A 16,605-nucleotide genomic window follows, 5' to 3' on the forward strand; every position below is an offset into this window, starting at 1 on the left:
GAAAGTCTTCTCGGTTGGCCAGGTGTTACAAAATCAATCCTCTTCTTTGCCAGGTAAGCATGGTGACTCACATGCCACCTGGACTTGTGATAATGCTCCTATAAGCTACTTCTTAAAAAAACATGCAACCATGTATATGTAATCAGGCAGTGATGCAAATAAAAATACAAGAAAGCCACAGCTTCAATGAAACACAATCTTTAAAGTCTCCCTCCAATCAAAAATGTGTTTTTCATATGTTTATGTCTCCTACAATGTCAGACCTTGACTATACAGACTTGTATCCGTGCTCAGTTTTTCACTAGAGAGTTGTTTTCACATTCCTCTACTGAAGGTGGAGATGCCTGTGCACTTCCCTGAAATCTGAGATTCAAACGTATCCCGGGCAAGCTCGATTAGGTACGTCACAAATGCATAAAGCAATCTCTGTTTAATATGGGAAACACTATTCGCCGGGGCAACGATTTCGACACAACACCGGCAAAGAAACCTGAAGCCTCCAGCGCATTGTCGAGCGGACTGTCAATACACAGAGGGAAAATACAATGTCATAGTAGCTGTCAGCCACTGCCAGTTACAAGCTAACAAGCTAATAAATAACATAAATAAATAAAAGATCCTAACTACACTTACCATTCTGATCTGTCTGCTAGTCGCCGATTTTAGTGCACAACAGACTCGTCATCAGTCTGACTGACACCGGGTTAAGACAGGATGCTGAAACTCTAGTTGCACATTGTGAGCCCTCCACTGTTTCTAGCAATCTTGATGCACACTGCTCTTTCACCGATCAACCAGAAACTAGAATGTAGTCAACGCATGAGTCTCAACATAACGCGGTCACGGGCAGCGGTGGTGGACGGAGTGAGGTCAGATTCATAATGTCCCAATGAGGGAGAAAGAGTAGATGTGCTTCCAGCCCCTTTCAGAGTTTAAAAAAACAAACATGGAAAACATGTTAAACAAAATATGAATCATAACAGTATTTTTACATACTTTAAAAATGTTTTTGGAGAGGGACTTTAAAGTCTTTAAATTAATTTGCACACATCACCTTAGCAAGACCTGTGCAGACCAAGCATTATCCCGTGAGCCTAATTAATCACGATTTTGGTTAGCAGCCAACAGAGAGGGAGGACAGCCCCCTTCTGTCTGAAACCTCCACAACATTGCTCCAGAGTGTACCCACATCCAGGGTTAACACAATTACCAGCATGTCCCCCCCCAACAATACATCCAGAATCACACCACAGGCACTGTAATTGGTATGCCTCGAATTGCAGGGAAAAATTAGAAAAGCAGTAGAGGTAAAGAGGTGATTAATTTGCTGGAGAAGGAGGTCGATGGTGATTTAAATCACTGCATGTCAGCGCAATTTAATTTCCCGGATTCCCTCGGCCTTGTCTGCCACGCCAGGCTTGCTCGCTGATTGGTTAGCGTCAGGTCATAGCTGAAGAAGTCAAGGAGTGAAGGGTACCGCGCATAGCTTAATTACAGTATACGACCCTGTCCGGGACCCACCCCCCTCCACGTTTGTTTACATGTTCCCCTGAAAACAGGGGATGAGGGCTCAGGAGAACAGGTGACATGAAAGTCTGGGGCAACATCAGCTAAGTCTTCACGATCTGTCCTCATACGTCAGCTAATCACTTAAGACTTTAACAGTCATACTGACGGACTCTCATTATGTGATATGAATAAAACTGCTCTCTTGACTTGGAAGGAACAAAAATAGTAATAGAATTGAAGATTTCATCTGAGTGTGATTTCACTCAGTATGAACGTGAAGCACAGCCAAAGCTTTGATTTGCTTGTTTAACTCACACCATCAAAAAACCATCACAACAGCTCCCCAGGTTCAAACTTCAAACCTTCCCTGCTCTATTGACTCTCCAGATAATGCCCTCAAGGAGACTTTGTTTGCATTAAACAACATCAAAATGCCGATTTCAATCTATAATCCAATCCCCAGCTTTTACACCCTGTTTTATTAGCAAGCTCAGCGGCGCAGACAACAGAGATGCTGCTCCTCTTTGTTGCTAAATAAGTACCGTTCAGCAAGGTTTACCCACAGGGGTCAAGCATACAAAGCAAGCTATTCCTGGGGAACAATTAGCTCTCAGCCATGCCAATGTGAGGTCACATCTCCTCTGGTCCTTCTGACACTTCCTGTTCACACCTTGGCAACCCCCACCTGCCAAACAGACAAACTGTTCGGCAGGAGTTTTCTTTTTTTTTTTGCATGTGTGTTTTTGCATATAACGTTAAAAATCAAACAGTTTCTACCTAAGCTTAGCCACAAAGAAGGAAATAAAATAGAAGTTTATTCACCTATATTTAGATGTAAACTAGACTTGTAAGAGAAAATTATCCTGAGAACGCTCTTTTCATACCTAGGTAGCAATGACTATTGATCTCAAGATTTGCATGTGTTAAAATACCTCTGATACTAATCCTAAAATATAGGATGATTATTTATAGCATAATATAATCATATTTATTTATAATATATACAGTACTTCTACCACAATTCTGTACATTCACAGTGTATACAATGAATCCTTGTCAGAGAGAGCTTTTTTTAATGAAACAAGCAAAATCTCTCCTCCCAGGTTAGACTGGCAGAATAGTTTTGTGTAGGGCCACTGGAGGCTGGTGACCCAAAATAAGAGGACAGGTAAAATACAGGACATGGTGCAATGACTTCCAAAATAAATGGGGATTGCAAAAATGTTTGGCTATTGTTAGCACATTTACATTGTAAGTATATTCAACTTACAATATAAGTAAAATAAAAACTTCTACATTTAGGTTAAATAATATAGAAGCATGCTCTTTATCCTCTATTGGCCAGTTTTGCTTGCAGAGGACCTTACTGTCTACAAAATACAGGCAACAACACACGGTACATTGGCAGAAAAACAAGCTAATTTGCACCAAAGTCTCAAAGCAGAGTCAATGAGGTGATACTAGACACATGCGCATGGACCCACACACACCCACACAAACACACACATGCCTGTGTGCATGTATACATCATCACTTATATGCTCTCTCACTCACACACACACACACACACACACACACACACACACACACACACACACACACACACACACACTAAAAAAAAACACAAGCACAAACTCAGGCATGCTGGGAGTCCTAATGACCTGCTCCGTGTGTTTGCAAGGATGTAAGAGTGTGTTTTGAATTAGGAAGAGGAGAGGCAGAAGATGAACTAACGATGGCTGCTAATAATTACAGATCTGTAGTGTGGAGGAGTTAATGAGCAGCCAAAGCCTCCCATGATGCCCCAGTAATAATGAATGAGGAGTGAGAGAGAGGAGGGAGGGGGTGGTGGTAGCTGTCAGTTTGAAAGGCCGCAATGCCCTTTGGTTTCTCTGCACTCTGGGCATGTCAACGAGAGAGGAGCCTTCCCAGAGGAGGCTTGCCTCCACACTAATGAAGATGTGACAGACCTCCGGTCCGTGACTTGCAGAGTATAGGAAAGAGGAGGAAGGGGGATGAGGAAGACGGACAGCTAATATGAAATGAAAGGCATTGAAAAGGTGAAAGGTTGCCAAGACCTTCAAAAAGAATAAGACAGCGTCACATAGAAGCAACACTGATTAGACTGATAGGTGATGGTTTTTCAGAATGTTTCGATTGCTGTACATGTCAATAACAAATTGACTGGACACTTAAAAAGATACATTACATGTAGATAAAAAAACTGGATGAGTAAAATAAATGATGTTACCCACGGTCCTTAAAAAAAAAGTTGAACATTAAAGTACTTACTAGAGAGCTGGTGTAGCTGGGATCAGAGGTGTCATCCTGTAGGTAGCGTGACAGGCCAAAGTCAGACACTTTACACACCAGGTTGCTGTTGACCAGAATGTTTCTTGCAGCCAGGTCACGGTGGACGTAGTTCATTTCTGAGAGATATTTCATCCCAGCTGAGATCCCACGCATCATCCCCACTAACTGGATCACTGTGAACTGACCATCATTTTGCTACAGGACAGAGAGAAAACAAATAAAAGTGGTTATTTATATATTATCGTTGGCACGATTCACATAAATGAGAATAGCTGGAGGATAGAGAGATGTCAGCAAATTCTGATATTACTGCTTTTAAAAAGGTAATGACCATTTTATGTGGATTCTTCACTGAATCACAGATACGATGTTGACTGGAAATTCCAGGCTTGAATGTACAGTATGTACTGTTAAATACTGTATATACTGCCTCACTCTCTATTTCGGAAATATCAGAGCAAAATAAATTAAATGTTTGTGCTCTTTTATGACATATTTTACAGACAACATGTACTCTTGATGTCTTCAGAAAGGCTGCCCAGTGGTACTCTCCTCCAGAATTATAAAGACCCTATAGTATATCATTATTACCACAGCCTAAACTATGTTTACTCATACAGTGATAATGGGATAAGATCTTTTGTCAGACCTGGCATGTACATAAGAAACAAGTAGGCTTATCTACCTGCTTTTCACATCTATTTTAGGTTGGAGAAACCTTTTTTTCATTTTTTTCCCTGCCACTCATTTGAAATTGTTTGTTGTTTACACTTTGCCATTACAAAATCAAATCCTCCTAATATCCAGAGGAGAAGTAGAGTTGCATTAGATAAGCAAAATGGATTCTTAAGCCAATCTTGGTCATTGTAAGTGTTAAAGCACTACTCCATTCAGTCATGCAGGCATCCATCTCTTCAACATCCACGCATGGTGCCACTACCCCTGTGCGAATGCTCTGAGGAGCAAGCTTTGAACCCTCAAAACACAGTAACAAATAAGAGGGTAAGGGAGATCGATGGAAACACAAGTCGGATGTGGCAGTTAGCAAAGCCAACTTCAAAGAGCCCCTTTAAACCAACCCTAGATCAAAGTGGAATAGAACTCCAATCCATGAGATTGAATGAGGAAAAAGCGAGTTGAATATTGATTAAGCTGTATGTCTGCTCAATCCTGACTATAAAAGAAAGAGTGAAGAGTCCATTAACAGCTCCAGCCATTAATAGAGAAATGAAAGGCTGATAAAGCTAGCTAGTGGACATTTTCAAAAAAATTCATTAAAAATGATTGAAATCATGTTCATTTTCATGAAACATATTCTCTGTTGCCACAAGATAAGTTTAGAAGGCTCATTCTAATTTGTATTAGGAGGGATTCTTAGCATGGACTCCTTTTCTGAGACTGTTTAACAATTAATTTCCAATTAGCTTCTCAGTTCCATAATGCAAGCTTTCTGTTCAACTCCTGAATAGGACCTTTGATCACCCCAATATGCAGTGTTGAGGAGTAACTAGTTAAATGTAACGGCATTGCGTAATTTAATTACAAAATAAAGGTGACTGTAATCCATTACAGTTACTGGGAAAAAATGTGTAATTAAATTACAGTTACCTATTAAAATGCTTATGATTATATTGGGGGTTACATCTGAATATTTTCTGTAAAAAGCTAGGCTATATGTTGAATAATATTCATTTTGTTGCTTTGCATGTGTTTTTTTATGTGCACAATGTCTTCTTTTGCCATTTCCAGCCACAGGCGTTTAGTAAAGTTTAATGCTATTCTGATACTTTTGATTGGTTCTACTGTTTGAATTTGCAGCGCCACCCGTCTGACAGGTTAATTGCCTCTCAAGCTATCTGAGCGTTGCCACCTTGGCTGCGGATAAAAACGTGTTCCATTGCTGGACATATAAAAAACATTTCATTCAAAAATCTGAGAAGGGTTCGAACATAACCGCAATGCAAAGAATGTTTGCCAGCGGTCAAAATGCTATCGACGTCGACCTCAGGAAACATCTGCAGGTATATAAGTCAAGTTAGCTTACAGTAACTGCAAGCAGCATTAAATAAAGTAGGGAAGACATGCATACGTTTCTGTGTGACACACCGGGCTTCTAATGTGTACTTTAGCACCATATTTAGCTTGGTGCATATCCAGTAGACTTTTTTTTTTTTTGTTATCATTTTAAATCTGTGACCTCAGAATGATCTCATATTAAAAAGAGGTGCTGAAGTCTGACTTTGTGGTGGCTGCTCTTCAAAATAAAATTATTATAATCTTAATTCATGTGATCGAGGATTTTAAAAGGAGTTTGACAGTAGTGTTGAGTACTGCTGTAAGGGTAACACTGCCAGGTTTAAACATTTGCAAATGATAAACAGTTGAAAACAGTCATTGGAAATGAAGAAAAGTAATCAAAAAGTAATTAAATGTAATAATTTACATTACTTTGATGAAGTAATTGAAATAGTTACACTACTATTACATTTTAAACAGGGTAACTTGTAATCGATAACCTATTACATTTCTAAAGTCAGCTTCCCAACACTGCCCATATAACTGTTTGCAACTTTGTAAGACATAGTACATGTATGTGTCCACAATAATTACTCACCCTGAGGAAGGAGTCAAGTGCACCATTCTCCATAAACTCTGTAACAATCATGACCGGCCGGCTTTTTGTGACTACACCCTCCAGACGGATTATGTTTGGGTGGTCGAACTGGCCCATGATTGACGCCTCAGACAGGAAGTCCCGCCTCTGCTTCTCCACGTAGCCAGCCTTCAGGGTCTTGATGGCAACATAGATCTCCCTCTTACCAGGCAACTTTAAACGGCCCTTGTACACCTCCCCAAATTCACCTAAAGAGGAGACAGTGGTTGCTCTTTCAAAAAGGATAACTGATCTACTTTTGTCTGATCAAAAAGTGATCACACAAAAATGAGTAGAGTTGATGAGATCTAAATTTATTCATCTATCAAGCATTTATTTACATCCCATGTCCCTTGGCAGAAATTACAGATCTTCATTTAGTCTTTATCAAACATGCTGAGTGTTGTCCAATACTCCTCTAGTGCTGTTCCTTTGTGATATTCTTAACAGTGTGGCTCCTCTGACTCACACAATTAATCTTTCCTAAAAGCTGGCCAAGTGTCTTCGTATTCCCCGATCATAAAATAACAGGACAAGGACTATCTGGTAAATATCTGGAAGCCGTTTGATTAATTATCACCATCTTGGTGTCCTGCAGAGACACCACACAGTGAAATCAACAAAAACGGAAATCTTTAATTAGTAAGTCCCCTTGCAGCCTTACCCCTATCCTATCTCTGTCACTTCCTCACACCTAGCTTGCTGAGTAGGCCAGTTTGCAGCAGCTATTCCAGGCCCAGTCTCATTACCAGTGGTATTTAGCCTCTGTAGGAACCAACACATATGGTTTCAGCATGTCCTTCCTGCTGTAAAAAAAAAAAAGGTGTGTCCTGTCCCACGGAAAAGACATGTTGGAGACAAATGGACATACTAACCTGAAGCTGTTTCAGCTTCCAGATGCTTGGAATTTACTTCAAAGCAATTAGCCTCAAATAACCAGTTCATCAATTTTAATAGACATTTTAAAAATAAATATAAAGACAAGGAAACAAGGACAGAAAACAGAAAATGTCTCTACCTATTTTACATGTAAGGTAAATGAAAGGGGCAAGGTAGAACATGTTAGTGAGCAACACTAATAGGGTGCAAAAACAGAGAAGCGTAGGGAATAAGCTGCAAGGCTCGAGTTATTTCTAATGCCATTAGGTCCCAGGGTATCTGGCCTATATGCTGCTCGCGCTCTTGACATGTTTCCATCTGATGTGGCTGCCCAAAGGGCTAGGCTTTACCACCTTGAACAGATGCAGGGTACACTTGTTTGCACACAAGCACACAGACATACACATGTAACATACAGAAATACTTGAACATATAGCAATTCAGATTCACCTTTCACACACACGCACACACACACACACACACACACACACACACACACACACACACAGGCAGATTGCTCCATAGATCCATTCTCCATACCTGCGCCGATGACCTCCTCGATCTTGACAGTGGAGACGTCAATCTCCTTGGCGAATTCTCGCACAGCTTCATTGGGGTCTTCGTAGGTAAAGGGATCAATGTAGATCTTCATCCCCGGGGAGCCTGAGAAGTGGGTCGGGCAGCCCAGTGGGGAGGGGCAGTTAGACATGTCGGCTCGCAAAGAGAGTTCTAGAACAACCAAAGTGCTCAATGAGCTTTCCAGAAAAAGACACTGTTCTTTTTTTGTTTCTTTGGCTAATGTCTAGTCTTAACAATTGATGAATGCAATTGCCCTTCAAGTTGGAGCTTAATGTAGGTCACAGTGTGACACAGCATTACTTACAATTACTTAACGTTCTTAACTTAGGGCTGGGCAATATATCGATATTATAACGATACATGAGGCTAGATATCGTCTTACATTTTGGATATTGTGTTGCCTTTTCCTGGTTTTAAAGGCTGCATTACAGTAAAGTGATGTAATTTTTTGAACTTACCAGGCGGTTCTAGCTGTTCTATTATTTAACTTTACCCACTTAGTCATTATATGCACATTACTGATGATTATTTATCAAAAATCTCATTTTGTAAATATTTTGTGAAAGCACCCATACTCAACCCTACAATTTCGCCGCAATATCAACATTGATGTATTTGGTCAAAAATATCTGTTATTTGATTTTCTCCATATCGCCCAGCTCCATCTTAACTGTTGTAAATGATGATGACTCCATTTGCTCTGTGGTCCTGCTCAGAGAGAGGCACGAGCACTACAGAATGCAAATGAATATTATTGCATATTGCACAAATTAAATAGTATAGGTGGATTATTGCAGGAGCGGCCTCATTTACGAAAAGAGCAGACAACGAAATGGTGGTTCGATGATTCAGTATTTGGAAGGGGGAAAAAGACCATAAAAAAAACAGAGAGAGAGAAAGATGAAGGGATAGTTTAAGGGATAGAGGGAGGGATGACACGTATGTAGAAAGAGTAAATGTAGACAGATTTTCTTTTCCTTTTATCCCTTACCCTAGCAGTCCCTGCTCTGTGATAGTGGTAGAACCAATTTCCCCACCGCCTTTCCCTGTAGGAACTCATAAAGAGATAAAACCACTGCACTATCAACTAGCTCTTTATGCTGTTCTGCAAAAGGTGACTCAGTTCACAGACTGTAGATGTCTGCAAACGGAGGAGAGATTTTCAGTGTTGACAGGCCGGGCGGGCGGGGAGGAGTGCCCCCCAAAAAAACACTTGTAAACAAATTCAATACACGCTGCCACAAGACGGACATTACGGCGAGCAAGCAGACGTCAAATCACCATTTCTGCAGTGACACCCAAGGGCAGCCCTCATTCTCAGAGCTGTTTAGTCAAAACCTTGGCAGCCATGATTGGAATAAACCCATCTCCATCAAGTCAATTTGTGCCTGCTTATATGCATAAGCCACATGGAGAGAGGGAGGGGTCTCAAGGGACATGAGGAGGATAAGGTCTGGTCTTGGAGGGATCAAGGTGCCTCACCTCGCTCTTGACTAGAAGCTGATTCTGGTTACCGCACTAATTGCCTTGAACCCTGTCTGTGTGAATGTAATTGCTCATTAGAGATTCCATACAGATTGGATTCAAGTTAATCCATCAGAGTGTTTACAGCTTTGCTTTCAATAAAGTCATTCTATTTGCAAGTGTCGCAAAGCTGCTCACACAGCAGTTCCACTGGGTGGGACTCTAAATCTCAGCAGGGAGCAGATACAACAAAAAACATATGAGAACACATTATCTCATACACACATGCGCAGATGTCTATGTACACGTACACCCATTACTTTCTAATTCACAGTCCAGAGCCCACGTTCATATATCATTTAAAATGCAAACAGTGTATCTCTCTCCCTCCCTCTAATACAGCCCTGGTTAACTGGACTCATCTTTTTATGGCCATCAGATAAAAAATAGATTCATGCTTTAATATTTCATAGGCCCTTCATTTGAGTGTATGAAGCAAATCCAAACGCCAGTTCTATTTTTACCCAACATATAAAACAATAAGCCTGGCTGCTGCAATGATTCATGGGCATATAACACATACCATAACTTCATACCCTTTTTCAATTAGATGGCTGCATATAACGTAAATGTGACAAATGGACAAACTAATTTGAATTAATTTGAATTAATAAATAGAAACAAATTCCCGAGGCTGTGACACAATTGCTAAAATGGTTAAGGGTATTTAGTTGACCGGAATTATAACTCACAGTTTACAGCACTGCACTTAACCATGTTATTTTCACCAGTGTCCAGCATTTAGCCTGTTATTAGTCTGCCCTGCTCGTTTACTGAATGGCTCTAATGTATCCACAAATCAACTGCACGGCAGTAATGCTTACATTAATCTATTACTGGCTATGGGTACAATCAAATTACTTCTACTACACAGAATTTACTTATTTCCTAAAGACAAACGGCAAAGTCGGTAAGTGACAGAGTAGCTCCATAAATGCTCATCTTTTAAAGTTAAATCAATTCTTTCATATGTTAGTCTTTCACCAAAGAAACACACTTTCTTCTAATTCCTTTTGCCTGACAATATTTGTAACTTGGCCATTTCAGTATAAAATAATTATATGTTTTATGTGATTATCCACTTTGAAAAATGAACATACACAATTGAAGGACACCGTCTGCCTTTAGTGGATACAGTCCCATTTCATGTCGTTCCGAGATGCACATTAATCTATTCCGTGGCTCTGCGAATATAATAAGTTGAGTTTATTTCCTGAACACAAACTAATGGTTTGATGTCAGAAAATCATTTGTCAGACACACACTGCAGCCTATTAGCATGGAAATCACAGAGGGGGTCTCAAAATTGTATGCGCTTAACAGTCACATTGGTAGAGATGTAGATTTGGTTTAATCAGGCACATGGTGCCTTCTGCACGTCTTTATGAAAGATACAATTCTGATCAGCAAAAAAAAAAAGGGTTTTTACCTATAATACTTAGGATGATAAAGGGCAATGACAAATGCCATAATATTCTACGGATCAGGGACGTGCACAGGTACGGGCTATTGTTGCCCAGGCAACAGCCCATTTGCCCTGATTGGCTCAGCTGCCCCTATGGAGAAAGAGCCTAAAGACACTTTTTCTTTCTTCTTTTTATTTTTTATTTCCTGTTGTGGTTGCATCAATACGATAAGCCCATCATTAGTAAAGTTACTACAAAATAAATCGCCATATCATTAAATCTTGTGTTCATCTATTTTGCCCTCAGCGATGACCTCTACCCCCAGTCACGTGATGTTGTTTATGTTCTTTTTTTTTTAAGATTACTTTTTGGGGCTTTTTCCCTTTATTTGAAAGTGGATAGACATGAAAGGGGGAGAGAGATGGGGGGATGACATGCTGCAAAGGGCAGCAGGTCGGATTCGAACTCTGCGCCGCTGCAGGACTCGGCCAACGCTCTTCCTGGTTGAGCTAGAGGCCGCCGTGACGTCGTTTATATGCTTACACACGGAGCACTGCATATGAAAGGGAAAGCCCGTCTACCTTCACGTGAGTTTTTAAAGTTATGGAGATAATGACAAATGCCCTGTGAATAGTTATTTTAAAAATCCACTTGAGCTTCGAATAATGCGCAGCTTCAGCTTGTAATGTTTGCATCACGTCGCGCGCCATTACCTAATGTTAACGTATAATGCTAAGTTATCAACCAAAGCTAATGACAGCCTATGTAGAAGCAGCAGGCTAACGTAGCTACGTAACGTCCGTTACATTAGTGTGTGCTCTGTAGAGAAGAGAGAGGCTAAGGAATGTGATGGTTTGGGCATTTGAATCATGTTAGATTATACATTGTTGACAGTCAATATTTTACGTGAATTTAAAATCAACAATCAGATGTAACGTTAGTGAAAGCTGATATGAGTCGACTTAACTTAATTTGTTACGATATGATGAATTAATGTCCCAATTGGTTAATAAACTTTGCATTTAGAGCAATAGACCCTCCGTATGTCTGTGCACGTCCCTGCTACGGATGCTTACCGAGTCTGTGTATGCCTCAGCTTACTCACTGAATTCACATTTATGAATGCAGTATGCAGTGGCAAGAAAAAATAAACAACTGAAGTATAAACATATTTGGTAATTTTGCTTACAAATCGCATTCTAGTTCAGTGTGAGCTCCAGATGCTGAAGCACAAACAACAGCTGAAGCTACAGAGCAACAAACAGGGATTGAACATTAGTGATTTCAAGATGTGTTGGTAGTCATACGCAGAGAAGCATTAGGGCCTACAGTAAACATGCAGCGCTTGGAAATGTCTGTCTGTGAATTTGCTGGTGTTGACAAGTTGTTGATGTGTGGAAAAGACTAAAAAGGAATAGATGCACTGAGAAAAATTGTAAATGCTGTGAAGCAGCGAGTTGTGTATAATATGCTGGGATAAACGCTGGTGATGCCTGATGTTTGCAATTAAAAGAAAAGAAAAATGATCCAGGCCACACAAGGCCGCACTTGAATTATCTGTGGGAATGACGTGTGTGTTCATGTGTGTCCCCCTTATCTGCTTGTCATGACATTCCACCCAGTGTTTGGTGTAATGTTAGAGGTCTGATTTTCATAACCATAACCACGCCGCGCTGCACTACTGAATTTACAGTATGAGCAGCATCGCTCTTGATGCCTGTCACATTAGGTGGGCTGGGAATGAGGAGACATCACCTGACGTGTGTGGCAACAGCCGGAACAGTAGGCAGCTGCTTGAAAGCCGGCTACAACATTTTTTTGGAGATTCACCCAAAACACTTGGCTGAGCTGCGCTATTTAATTGTTGGGTTGAATACTGTAATTACAAAACTGCCAGTCAAATCTTGAGAGAACAGAAGAAAACAATGCATCATGGGGTGAGGGATTACTTCATGAGTGTTGGCGGTGTGAAGGTTGAAGGAATAAACCGATGAATAGGATCCCTTATCAGCGTTTTATTTCCTCTCCACTTCAAATTGCTTATTTGATGATTAGGGCTGCAAACGTCTCTGATCTTTTGTTTATTCCACCACTCACGTTAATTGCATTTGGTTTTCCCAAAGATAGCCTGTGACAAAACTGACTCTTCTGCCCACAGCAGGTTTAATGAGCCCCCGGCTGCCATTGCTGTAGCTTTGACACAAAGTAACTGTTGAAACGCTTTGCTGTGTCAGGCTCAACAAAACTCTATCCCCTCGAGTGAGCCCCTTTCCAGACTGCTAGGTCGGCAGTACACAGGGCTTTCATTTATGGTACAAATCTCATACACACCCTTTTGTGTGTAAGTGTGTGAATATACTGTATGTGTGAGAGGTTATATGGTTGTCACTCCAGGCTCCTTCCCCTCATCAGTCGGTGCCAGGGGAGCGCTTGAAACATGACTCAATCACGGCTATCATACAGCCCTGAGAGATGACTGTCAGTCAGTGTCAATGTATAAAGGAAGAAAAATGTCATTTACATCCACTGACGCCTGCACCTCAGGTAATTTCTATTTTACCTTACCTCCTTTTCATTAATGCATTATGTAAGAGTATATGATTTATGTACATGTAATATATCATATATAATATAATAACATTAGAGGACTGGACAAAGTGAAAAATGGAGATGTAGCAAATATCAGCAAAATATGTTAGACACTTAGATTCCACCTATATTCACCTATGCAGCACAATCCTTTCATTTTTGTATAGAAAGTGTTAAACTGGATCTCTGCATCAACATTAACATAGCAAGAGACAATCATACTAATTTAGCTAAATCCTGTCTGGGAATATGAAGGATGTGTACAAGGATGAATGGCAACAGATTCTACGAGTCAGACTCATGACTCTAGAGTTATGGCCATTTAAATGAATCTGTGGTGTCACCTATAGATCTACAGTATCACACAGGCTATTTGAAGGGGGATGCCATCTCCCTTGTCAGCAAAATTACCAAAATGCATGCCCCCATGTTAACCTGCTATCCCTCTACTATCGGGACCCGGACCTATAACCGATAGATTATTGAGAATTACTACATTTTGACAGAGCGTTTCTATTTTAACTGGAACAGCTTTTCTAGCCTGTGCGGCACTGGTTATTATTATTATGGTTACTTTGGTTCTTCCAAGTATTTTATGTTCCAAATTTGTTATTTGTAATGAAGTGGTGAAAAAGTATTGTTCTGCTCAGGCAGAAATTTGTGTGGGCTATACTGATTTTTTCATCTTAAACCATGACATCCAGGATTATTCTCCCAGTTCAGGAGCTATGAGCCAAAATGTTAAGTGCTCAATAGCCATATGGCCACCAAGGTCTGCCAAGTATATGTTGAAATATCCAGCAAATTAACAGACAAACATAACATATGGGACCAAAAACAAACCAATAGCTTATAGGAGCACTAAGTATTAGGGTTGACTCACCTCTTCCTGTGCTGTAATGTTGCAACTTGTCACTGTACACCGCCTCCTTGGTGTATGCCCTTTTCCTGAGGGAGCCATGAACATTGAGAGAGAAGAGAGAGAAAAAGAGAAGAGAGAGATATGACAGGATGAAGGGAAACGTAAAACAGGCCTTATTACTCTTCATGTTTCTCTGTATAGCCTGAAAAGGATGTGGCTGAAATTGAATCAGTTGCTAAAGGTTAGCAGTGGCAAATGAAGCTTATGAAATTGAGCTGATTTTTAATTAGACCTTGATAGGATCTCTCTGCTTTTCATCTGTCTCCTCGGCCTCAGCATCAAAACCCTGGCCCGTTTGAAGAACACTTTACTTACTCAAAGTTGCACACAGCACTGCAGAAAATTTGACTTTCATATATCTAAAGTGGAGCAAGATATGAATGTGACACTGTGACAAACTGCTGCAAAAACAAATTGACTTGACTTGTGTAAGTTAACAGGGCAACGTAGGAGTTGTTAGGATCTCTATGGAGTCAAATATTCCATTTAAAATATGTCAACTTAGCTTTCCTTTCCGTCAAATTGATTGCTATTACTAAATGCGCTAGTAGAGTAAATGTAAGTAGCACACATACTGTGTGATTTAACATATGACCTGGGGATGTGGCTTTATTGCTATTACAGTATGTCTCAAAAACATACAGTTTCAGTATTAAAGAATGTCAGTAATCTTAAGATAGATTTTCCATGTATATCCCTGTTGAATTTTACTTTAACATAATGTATTATATGCAAAGTAGTCATATACAGTATGGTTAGATTGTGATTGAAAACTTTGCAATCCATGACAATGTGCCGATTATTAGCAAATGGGCGAGCATGCAGGGCTTCTGTATTGAATAGCATTGGGTTCATGTCATTATGTCCATCTGCTTCAGGGGAGAAAAAAACGTTTGTTACTTGAAAAGTAGCAACATTTTAAAAATATTTAAAATATTTATTTGTCAGGGTCACATGTAGCGATGAAATCACAAACTTAGCAGTAGTTTCTGCATGTGTTGCAAGAGATGGAAAAAGGAAAATGTGGTTACCTGCTGCACACAATGGCGATAGCGACAAGGGAAACAATAAAGACCACTCCTGCTGCCGCTGACCCCGCAATCAGAGGAAGCTGTTCCCTCAGCTCAGACTTGAAGTCATCTGTGTCACACAAAGAGAAAGGCAGATGGACAGACATTGAGAATGCCTCATGTATAGAGCTTAAGGAGCATGACTGCGTGTTTTTATGGAGGTGTGTATGTGAGTGTGTGTTTGGGAGGTAAAGAGTGAAGAAGAGGCAGAGCAGAATGGTTAGACTGGGTGTAATGATGGATAAAGAAAACATAATCTCTGCAGAGCGGCACTGACTGAAATCCGGTGAGCTTTAGAAAGGCTGACTGACAGGTTGTGTTTGATAAACCAGCAGAGAGACACAGAGGGACAGAGAAGCATAAAACGCATGGTGAGAAAGAGTGAACGGGGCCTCTCAGCCTTCTCTGCTGCAATACCTGTCAGAAACGGACAAGAAAGCGCACCTTGGAATGTTGTTTCTCAGGTGTCGTCTACTGCCAATCACACATGTAGCCCAAACATGTTTTATGTACAAAGATGGGGCAGGCTGGTAGTAGTTCAGAGCACAGCGTAAATGCCTGCCTAAAAAGTAGAATCCTCAGATATCTTTTTGTGTGGCTTTCCCATAACTTTGGCACCAGCAAACACTGTAGTTAAAGCAATGCACGATTTAGCATGCTGCAGGCAAATCAGCAGCTTCTAAATCCAATCCCCCGTGTAGAATGGGCCTATTGGATTAAAGTGATAAAGGAAGAACTAATGCATCTTCCAAGCAGTGTGAGAGCTGGGATATATGAGGAAACTCAATGTGACAGGAATTGCTCACTCTTTTAACTTGCAAATTTATCAAGTACGTTTTAAAGCAAACAGTGTGAATGATGTTCCTGCTTCTCAAGCTTCCAGGCAGTCTTACTGTTCTCTTTTGATGCATATTAGGAGTGATAGGTTTAGACAAATCTCGCTTCACCTATATGAGAATGGTGATTTTTCCCTGACAGCCAGAAATCACACAGCTACCTGTCCCAGTGCTAAATAGACTACTATTACAACCAGTTAGTAAACAGGGCCACATCCTATCAGAGAACTGGAGAACTGTAACATCATGTAACCCTACTGATGGAGCAATCAACTCTTTTTCATCACACCTGTCAATCAAGTGTGTTTGTGTGTGTGTAGAGGTG

General features: G+C 40.4%; 1 protein-coding gene across 3 annotated transcripts in view; it reads right to left on the reverse strand.

Annotated features, from left to right (window-relative positions):
* The window catches only part of ephb1 (EPH receptor B1), a 165,082-nt gene that overhangs the window by 16,438 nt on the left and 132,039 nt on the right, over positions 1–16,605 (reverse strand). For 2 of the 3 annotated variants that reach the window (XM_078263726.1, XM_078263723.1), the window contains 5 exons: positions 15,406–15,514; positions 14,336–14,400; positions 7,895–8,083; positions 6,437–6,684; positions 3,802–4,017 (listed from right to left, as the gene is read on the reverse strand). In XM_078263726.1, the coding sequence (XP_078119852.1) occupies positions 3,802–4,017; positions 6,437–6,684; positions 7,895–8,083; positions 14,336–14,400; positions 15,406–15,514 (827 nt within the window). The remainder of the gene's footprint in view (positions 1–3,801; positions 4,018–6,436; positions 6,685–7,894; positions 8,084–14,335; positions 14,401–15,405; positions 15,515–16,605) is intronic. The other variant, XM_078263725.1, reaches the window with a different exon arrangement.

This window comes from Sander vitreus, chromosome 12, assembly GCF_031162955.1.
Source record: "Sander vitreus isolate 19-12246 chromosome 12, sanVit1, whole genome shotgun sequence".
Lineage (NCBI taxonomy): Eukaryota > Metazoa > Chordata > Actinopteri > Perciformes > Percidae > Sander > Sander vitreus.